The sequence below is a fragment of the Antrostomus carolinensis genome, unplaced genomic scaffold (genome assembly GCF_000700745.2).
Source record: "Antrostomus carolinensis isolate BGI_N321 unplaced genomic scaffold, ASM70074v2 scaffold8736, whole genome shotgun sequence".
Classification (NCBI taxonomy): domain Eukaryota; kingdom Metazoa; phylum Chordata; class Aves; order Caprimulgiformes; family Caprimulgidae; genus Antrostomus; species Antrostomus carolinensis.
In genome coordinates this window covers 1-10012 of record NW_010321135.1, presented here as the reverse complement: position 1 = coordinate 10012, position 10012 = coordinate 1, and the positions used below count along the sequence as shown (strand labels likewise).

The window sequence follows — 10012 nt, the reverse complement described above, 5'->3', positions numbered from 1 at the left end:
TCCCCATCCCTGGAGGGATTGAAGAGTCGTGTAGACACAGTGCTGAGGGACATGGGTTAGTCATAGGGGACTTGTCAGTGTTGAGTTCATGGTTGGACTCTATGAGGCTTAAAGGTCTTTTCCAAGTGAGGCAATTCTGGGATTCTGTGACATACACCATGTATCACCCAGCACAATAGACTTGTAACATTCATTTGGGTTTTCTTGTAGCGATAGTTCCTTGATAACAGCCATTTGTTGCCTACTGTAACTAGAGCTGGGAAAGCAGAGATGTTAACCTCACATTCATTACAGGGACATCATTTCAGCCAGAAAATAAATAAATCTGGAGTACAACCTGACTTGTACCTTTCACCATCAGAAGAGTAAGATGAAGTGGCAAGTGAGTGGGATCCTTTATCAATAAAGTTACCCTCCCTGTTCTAAAGGATGGCTGGATCCACCACTCAGATAATGCTCCACTGGGACATACTTGGGGAAGTCTAGAGGCTGACACGCAAAACACAACCGTGCACATGATTCAGGTTAGGAGGGCAAAGTCCCTGAAAAAGCAGCATATTAAAGACAGGTAAAAACAGCTTGCTCACAAACAACTTCTGCTGCTATTAAATACTATCTCGTAATCAAATTAAGAAGAATAATATGATGAAATACAACTTTGTCTTCATAGATTTTGCATGTCAATTAAAAAACAAAACAAAAGCATCTGAGATTTAGCCTTAGGACAGCACACACATTCTGTCCTAAATCATTATGTGCCTCCTAAAGGGGACCTCTCAGAGCCCTAGTGAGTAGACACACACTATGCTGTAGACCTAATCCAGCTCGAGAAGAAGAGGAGAGGGGAAGGGAGGAGAGATATACCATGTTTTCCTGTCCACATTATCCATAAAAACAAGAAAGGAAAAGTTTGCTGGCAGCCTGGGCTCCTGGGATGTGCCAACACTTATATCATGGTTTGTTGAATTAGTGGGTAACCTCTGCAGACACATTTCAAAGGAGATCAAACTAGATGATGGTAATAGCCTTTCCAGCATTACTGTATGAAAGATTAATGGGTCCTGGCTCCTCTCAGCAATAAGCCAAACCACACAGTCCTCCTTTCCTCCAGATTCACTTACTGTGAATTCTCCCGTGACTGCATCAAACCCCACATGAATCGTGTGTTCAAAGTCTGAAGGCAGGGAGATCTCTGGCCGCTCTTTCTCTTTCTTTTTATTTGCTGAAAGAGAAAATAACAAAAAGAAAATCCATAAATCCATCAAGAATTAAAATCTCTCCAATAGCTTCCAATTTACCTACCCAAGAACACCCTTCTTTTGCTACTTAAAGGATTTGGAGCAGACAAACAGCAAGTTTAAAATTTTTTTTACCTTATTTAAGAACAGCCACAGTGAGTGGCCAACAAAATTCACAGGACAAGCCTGATAGACAAGGAAACTGATATTTTGGGTATGTCAAGTAGGGTAGGGCTAGACTCAACAGCAACAAGAGCTATTTACCTAAAATATCCACTCAAACTTAGACAGGTCAGAGTCAAAAGCACTACAGTGGCAGTAAGTGGAAGCCATGCAGTTTTGAACACATTTTTTATTTGCTGTTTAAAGCAACCTTTTAAAAAAAAAAAAAAAAGTGCTGTTAAATATACAGTCGCCTCTCATATTAAGACAGGGATAAAATTAACTACAAATACTGCTTATAAATTGCTTCCTTCATTCCACTTCCTCAAAACAAGTGTTTATAAAGAAAACTGAATATAACGTGCGTGCTTCTGCTGTAAAATCCTACATGAGCAAAACCATTTCCATCTTTCTGCTCACAAAATGAACTAAATGTGGTTTTAATAACGAGCTTTGAAGACACAAAGCAAGAGGGCAGAATCTGGCAGGTGAGGAGCAGAAGTCATGACGAAACAGGAAAGGAAATAAATCAAAGCAGATGCACGCTGCAAATTTTCAAGTCTTCAGGTCTTCAAACAAGATTATCATTATGCCTTGGATTAAGTTCATCCATATTCATGACTTATTAAGGACTCCACCTTCCTTTTAATATTTACTGTACCCAAGAAACTGGGAACAGTTTAAGAACCATCCACGTACTACTCAGATTTGCTGCTGCTTGCAGTTATAAAATAAGCAGAGTCAGGAGAAGGTGACTAAACCACTTATGTTTCCCAGTTGCTACCTTCTGTAGCTAAAGCCAAATAGAATTTGTATCGTGGCTGACATTCCCCAGTGCATTTTTGGCAATGCCAAACCCCAGGTATTTCAGAAACCTGTGAGGCTAATGCTCAATATGCAATTATTTAAGACACTGCTGGTGGCTAGCTCTGTAGAGAAGGTCAGGTCTTGCCCCAAAGGACCAAATCCTGTTTCCTTCAGTATCAGCTCTAACACTGTTCTCTGTGGCATTACAAAATTACTGTTGCACAGAGTAATTTTGGAGAAAGAAAAGGATCAGATGCTCCATTTGGGACATGAAGATGGAACAGATTGTTTTCAATCCCTCTTTCAAACAAAGGGGATGGAGGGGTGGAAGCTGAATCGTAGAAGACTCAGAGTTGCCATGGGGAAGGAGAGGAGAAAGCTGCGATGCTGGAGGAGCCATCGCAGAGGGGAAAGCTAGGAGGAGACAGAAGCAGCTGCTGGTTAGCAGATGGTGAGCATCTGCAGCACGGAGGCCTGCCAAAAAACAGGAACAAGCATCTGCATCCAGCAGGTATAGAGAAAAAGCAGCGTGCAGTAGTGGTGGATGGAAAGCAAGAGGAAAAGAGATGAAGAGAGAGTCATCAGAGGCACCATGTTCTACAGTCCTGTCTACAGGATCACAGAATAGAATCATAGAATGGTTTGGATTGGAAGGGACCTTAAAGCTCATCCAGTTCCAACCCCCCTGCCAGCAGCAGGGACACCTTCCACTAGACCAGGTTGCTCAAAGCCTCATCCAACCTGGCCTTAAACACTTCCAGGGAGGAGCAGCCACAGCTTCTCTGGCCAACCTGGGACACTGTCTCACCACCCTCACACCAAATAATTTCTTCCTAATATCTAATCTAACCCTCCCTTCTTCCAGTTTCAAGCCATTTCCCCTTGTTCTGTCATTAACTGCCCTTAGGAAAAGTCCCTCCCCAGCTTTCTTGTAGGCCCCCTTCAGGTACTGGAAGCCGCTATAAGATCTCCCCTAAGCCTTCTCTCAGGATCAGTCCATTACTCCAAGTCAAAGAGTAAGGTGGCAGCTCAGCCTCAAAGCCCATCACTCAGGTGAGGAAGAAGAGGAAGGACTTTTCATAAGGGCAGTTAATGACAAAACAAGGAGAAATGGGTTTAAGCTGAAAGAGGGGAGGTTTAGATGAGATATTAGGAAGAAGTTCTTCACTGTGAGGGTGGTGAGACACTGAAACAGGTTGCCCAAGGAAGTTGTGGATGCCCCCTCCCTGGAAGTGTTGAAGGTCAGGCTGGATGAGGCTTTGAGCAACCTGGTCTAGTGGAATTTGTCCCTGTTTATAGCAAGGGGGTTGGAACTGGATGATCTTTAAGGTCCCTTCTAACCCAAACCAGTCTGTGATTCTATGATTCTAAGAGGGCACTTGTACCAGCACCCCCATGCAGAAGTGCCGCACGTGTGCTCTACACTCACGTGTGGGCCAGGATGACTGCCACAGTAGATTTGAATGTATCCCTAAAAAAAAAAAATAAAAAGCCAAAGGGTATTAAGTTGCTATCCAGAAGTAAATACACTTAAGTGGTTTTTATTTCCACATTCAGACAGCCTGAGCTCCCTGCCACACACCCAAATTCCAACAAACTTCTCTGCAACCAACTGTTCCAATATCCGTTCAGCCAGCAACCACAGCTCTGTTCATGCCCAGGGGTAATACAATGGCAGAGACACTCACCTAAGTGCCTTCAGCTAGAACCATCCTTCTGGACCCAGTGATCTATAAAAGCTGCCTCCAAGATGTCCCCCTTTGTTGGTCTCCTCTCTGATCCAGACCCACAAGCTCTCAACAGGTCTGTTGCCTGTTCCATAGCAGGACTCCACATGTTCCAGCTGCACTTTTGATAAAGCACAACCCCTGTACCATCTTTCCCATCCATCCATCCTTTGTAAAGTACCTGCTCCAGTACTGTTCCCTGCTCAGAATAAAGACCTACCACCTCTCCAAAGGGACTGACAGCATCAACTTCAGCATCTCTCAGGCTACAGCATAAAAGCCCACATCCACATTCGCTAGCAAAATTAACTGCTGAGCATTTCAGATCTTAGCAGGTTTTTTGCAACCCCAGTAGAGGTTACACACAAATCTCTGGTTTCCCCTCGGTAAGGATCCAAAGGTCATGGATTTGCCCAAAATAACATCCCTCTAACTGAACAAAACCCAATTCCTCTTTTAGCCCAGCCAAATTAATAAACAAACCCAATTTATTTCAGGCACAAGCTAAAGAGACGTGTCTGAACACCTGGGAATTTCATTAATGTTTAAGCAGTAGGAGGCACTGGGAATTTGATTAGAAGAAATTTTCATAAGATGAAAACCAACCAATCTGAAGTAAAGGTGACAGTGTTAAAAGTTTTGGGGTGGTTTTTTTTTTTTTGCTCAACAGGAATTAGAGGACAGAAGCAACCATTCTCATTTGGGCAGGTGTATTATAACAGAAGGCTCTGCTGGGCTTGGCTAAACAAAAATCTCTCATGTCTTGAAGCATCTGCCACGTTGGCCAATCTTCAGTAAACGTAGGCGTCTTCAAATCAGCGGCAGCCTGTCTGCTGATTTTACCCAAACCGTTCATTTTTGCAGCTCTCCTTTAAAAATCCAGTTCAAAAGAGCATTTCAGGTTGTATTTTTTTTTTACTTTCTTATAAATTTCAGGTGATTTCTTTGTTCTCTGCAACTGTTGAGCCTAGAGATTTAAAAACCTCACTCCCTTAAGTAAGCCGACACAAAAATCCTGCGGCTCTTTAGGATTAATACTCAGAATGGGAAATTCTCACCGAGATCCAGCAAACTTTTAACATTGAGTTCATGGGTTTCTGGATTGCAGAATCAAAAATCCACGTTGTAAAATAATCCAAAGTTGCTGAATGTATCTAATTAATAATATTAATAATAATAAATGCCGCAATATTTTGTAGAAAATAAACCTAGATCTTGTTTATTTAGATTAGTGGAAGTATCACTTCAATTTGACTTTTCACTAACAAAAAATTAAGGATGCAGCCTCCCACCTGAAGCTGAGGAAGTTGAAGATATCTAGGCTTGACTTTAGTTATCCAGTGTCCAGATATCATTGCAATGCAGAGTCTACAAAAAGCTGATGTATTAGAAAGAGGAACTCCAAAAAATAGGTCAGATATAAAAAGAACCCAGCACATATTAGGGGATGGAGATTTTTTTTCTTCTTACATCACTCCAAAAGATTCATGAGAGAGAGAGAGAGAGAGAGGTTTTTAAAATATCCTAATCTTAAAAATTAGAATTTCATGTACAGTTCACAGTTCCTATCTCCATTTCCATCTGTTACAGTCCCTATAACAAGAGAAAATTCCTTCAGTTCACAAGAGAAGTGCAAGAATTTGCAGTAATGGATTATTCTTAACAGCAAGTAGACAGTGTCTGGCAGGAGATGGCCTGTTAGTCATGCTTAACTCAAATTATTTGCTGTTTAAAATAACAAACAAAAAGAAGACCTCCCCCTGCTCCCCACCAAAGCAACTGCCAATGCCAGCTTTAACTGACCAGCTGGCAATTGGTACAAAAATGCAAAAATATATGATTTTCAAGACAATTAAGGACAAGTCAGGATGGAAGGTGGTAGTCCCAGTTTTCAGGGACACTGCCCTCATAATTTAAGGGGAACTAAAAACAAAAAAGGGGAAAAAAAGCACAAACCAAAATGGGATGGATTAAATGTGGCAGGATTCATCATTAGAAAAACCAGATCTTCAGTCAGCACCTTATGTACCCCAAAATGAGCAAGACAGTTATGCAGGAAACAACCACATGACATTTTCTAAAACTTAAACCATGACTAAGCACCAGGTGCTGAATTAAGGTCATTCAGAGCAACATTCAGACAGGAGGTTTATAAAGAGAGACAAAATACTGTACTTTTATCTCCTGGTAAAATAGATCGGTAAAATCGGTCCTTCCTTTTCTTTTCTTCTGGGTTGGGAGGCAAAGGTTTTGAGCCATGGTTTAAAGTCCCAGAGTCTTTGCTTCCTGATCCAATCATAGTGCTGGTATTTCTCATCGGAGGAGCAGGAGGTTTGTCTTCTGTTTCAACTCCATTGTTAGACATCTTCAGCTGGGGAGGCCGTTACTAGGAATAGGAAAAAGAAAAGAAAGAAGAATTTATTTTTTGTGAATTAGAATCACATACTGACAAATAAAACACAAGAAGGTACTTGCAGACTAGCCTGTAACCTCGTATCAACACAGACCAAGTGTCAGCGCAACAAATTCTAGACAAGCTCCAAATTTTTTTCTGTTAACAAAACCATATTCAAGTGTTTGAGTTATTGATCATCACAAAAAGTTTGTTTAAGGATACAGCCAATTCTCAAGCAAACCATGGAGCAGAAGTGTAGGGTGGGGAGGTAGAGTGGTAAATATCAGGAAGCAAAGATACCAAGAGGAGCCAGCAAGTTGCCGAGCTCATAAGACCTCTCAGATTCATTGTAATTCCACTAAAAAACATGTCAAAAGGTTTGTCTCGGTCTCCACCACAGCATGATGCAGAATGACTGAAGCTTTGCCCTCAAAGACTTTCGATGCAGCTAAAAAGCTGCTGAACTGGTTCAGAGGCAGATGGCCAGGAAGTCACAGAGCTGTACCCACGTCATCTCAGACGCTGTGTCGTGGCCCTTGCTGGTCCCAAGCCGGCCCCGGTCTTTCTGCAGTAGCAAAACACTTCAGGTACAATTCAAACTGCTGGAAAGTTGACTGCAATTTCTTCTGTTGGAAGGTTCAAACAAAACCAGATCCCCAACACACATATAAATCCTTAAGTAAATAATCCCTGCCATGCAGATTGAAAGACAGAAGCTTTGGAACAGGGTAATAGATTATTCTACAACAACTAATTTGTTCCACCCAAATGAGATCAGCATTACTCCAGACACAGCCTGGTTGCAGCGAGATCCTTCTGGAAACTGGAATTTGTCAGCATTATGTTCTCAAAAGAAAGTTGGGAGTTAACTACAGAGCAAAGACCAAAGCAGGAACAGTTTTTGTTTGGGTGGAAAAAGCAGTTGAACAGCTTTATGAATTTCACAATCAGTATGGGAAGATGTTTCGCTGGGGGAGAATTACTGGGTGGCAGAAAGTCAAAAGTGGTTTGCTCTCCACAAGTGAGAAGTCTGGTTACAAAGCCAAGATCTCTGTTGGCTTCCAGGGAACTGCTTTTCCATAGGTTGGACTCAGAGGAATTACATTTGGGTCACACTCCAAACAGATCCCACAACGACACAACAGTCCTACAACCACACAACACTGCCTTGACAGTCTTCAAAGTCTTCCTTGGTCAAGCTACTGATGCTCAAGAGTTAACTGGAAAGATTTGGACCCAGGGCACATGGCTCTCTCAGTTGCAGGGAGTTAAGAAAAGCCAATGATGCTGGCAGAAGACACTCAGCTGCAACCTTAAACTCTGCTGAAAGCAGCAGTTCCCTAGCTGTTGCCTACCAAGCTATGGCTGGTGAGGAGCACCACCATCTCCTTCACTTATTTGGTTCCCAGTTTCTTCACACTTGCTTTGAAACAGGAGAGCTGGCATTATTGAGCAGCCCATAAGGCTTTGGAGAAGCCTTCACACGCAGGGAGCTTTGTAATAAGAGGTTTGACCCCCCACAAGCCTTGCATCCTCCCAACACAACTGTGCAATGGAATTTTAAATGATGGACTAGCATGTGGGGTATTGATTTTAATGGTGGGATGGTTTTGGTGTTTGGGAGGGGTGAGAAGAAATTAGCTGTGCATCTGTCTGGGTGTGTTCTGGCATGTGCCCATCACTCATGCTTCAGCCTCGTGCCATTCTCCAGCATAAAACAGAGCAGAACTAAGTGACAGCTGGAGTGCCAGCCATGAAGTGATGCGAATGACTCCTCTGTCTAAGCAGTGGGGAAAAAAAAGCCTAAAACCTAACTGGTAAATTTGGCAGCCACCACTGAGCACTTATCTTGTGCGACGTGAAGATATCGAGGCCTCACCGATGGGCTTTGCACATCGCGGTGTCAGTAGTTGGTACCAAAGTGGCACAAGGAAAGCATTTGAAATGACATAAGCAGAAATGTCAGCTGAGAGCCCAATTCTTTGCACTGATGCTTATTTAACCATGAGAAAGCAAATTGCTGGGAGGGTGCTAGGAATATGCTGAAAATAGGGAGGCAAAAGGAAAATAAACGTTAGCAGCTCTGTGCCTGCCAAACGGCCCTCCCCAGGAGCAGGCACCACAGTTGCTGCTTTAACACCCTGGTTTACCCCCCAAAAGGGGTTTGAAAAAAGGTCCAACCAAAGATTCCCCCATCAACCAGGCTTCCTGGAGCTGCAGGCATGGCCGAGGTGGCAAGGAACATCACGTCATCGTTGGGTTCCTCTCCCACTGAGCAGAGAGGTGAGTGGTGAGAAATGGTTCTTGCTACCTGCTGTCAGAGGAACAGGGTGAAGGAAGGGACAGAGGAAAGTTTAATTGTTTTAATTAAGGGAAAGGGATGCAAAACCAGACCAAAGGGTGGTACAAGGAAGAGAACGGAGCAGCATGTGGCTCCCGGGTGGAGAAAAAGAAGTGAGAAGAGAAAGAAAAACAAAACCAACAACATATTACAAGCAGAGGCTGGCCTAGTGCTGGGGGAAAGGAAAAAGAGAAGAAAAAAAAAATAACAACATGAAAACACAAGGAAAACTTCTGGATGTCAAGTATTCTCACTCTCAGTTTCACCACTGCAAAACCCCAGGGACATCTGCTCACAGTTTCTTCAATATAAGAGGGTTTTTCCAAATCCCTCAGTTGGAAAGGACAGAGCACAAGTGAATTGCTGTTTTACCACAGGGCGAGAAACACGGGCAGTACAAGCTCTTGATTATCTTACGTTATTCCCTGAATGAGCAAGTGAATGAGCAAGTGAATAACTGCTGAGAAGTTACACAGTTCAACAAACAATATTTTATTTTTACACGTATTTGATAAACACGGGCAGTACAAGCTCTTGATTATCTTACCTTATTCCTTGAATGAGCAAGTGAATGACTGCTGAGAAGTTACACAGTTTAACAAACAGTATCTTTTTTTTTTTTTTACACCTATTTGATATCAGCAACTTTCACATGGGCAAAGCTTACAGTACACCCTTCTCCTTTCTTCTGCATCACTCAAGCCCCCAGACCTTCCTCCTCCTCAAACTCTTCTGTTTGGAGTTCTAAGAGCTATTTAATCTGTTTAGATATGATGGGTGAGAGAAATCCTTCAACTCACAAAATTAAGAGACCAGTTCTACAGATGTTATCCTCTGTAACAGCAGCACTATCCTAGACGGTTCCCAAAAACCTTTTCCCACCACATATTTAAAGGGAAAACAAAAAACCCTGCTCCCATGAGTCCTCCTACTGTGACAGAGAGACTCAGTCTGTCCTCTATAACTCAACATCATTATACTTTAAAGTTCTGTTGGCCTCAAAACATGTGGATGGAACCCACATGTGGATGGAACCCACTTCTCCAGGGCTTTACAGCAGAGCTGAGAGCCACACAGAGTGGTTGCAGAGGCAGCCATCTCCCTCACCGTAGCCTTGCTGACTGTACAAATTCTCTTCTTCCCAAAATAATCTCCCAATTCACATGTAAGCAGGGTTTAAACAACCCCTCTTCTGTGGGTCCTGTTCAAATTCAGAGCACCAGGCAACTGTGGTCAACAGCTCGATGTCCAAGTGGAGACCAGTGATGAGCGGTGTCCCTCAGGGGTTGGTACTGGGACTGGCGCTGTTTTAACATCTTTCTCAGTGACATGGACAGTGGGA

The 10012-nt window shown here is 42.8% G+C and overlaps 1 protein-coding gene across 1 annotated transcript in view; it reads right to left on the bottom strand.

Moving 5' to 3' along the window:
• LOC104526373 (serine/threonine-protein kinase PAK 1-like) overlaps positions 1–6316 on the bottom strand; it is a gene marked incomplete at its 3' end in the record, with an annotated part of 10903 nt that extends 4587 nt beyond the window's left edge. The window contains exons 1-2 of the mRNA XM_010169809.1: positions 6110–6316; positions 1122–1222 (exon numbers count right to left, since the gene is read on the bottom strand). Coding sequence (XP_010168111.1) covers positions 1122–1222; positions 6110–6299 — 291 coding nt within the window. The remainder of the gene's footprint in view (positions 1–1121; positions 1223–6109) is intronic.
• Positions 6317–10012: the final 3696 nt, after the last annotated feature.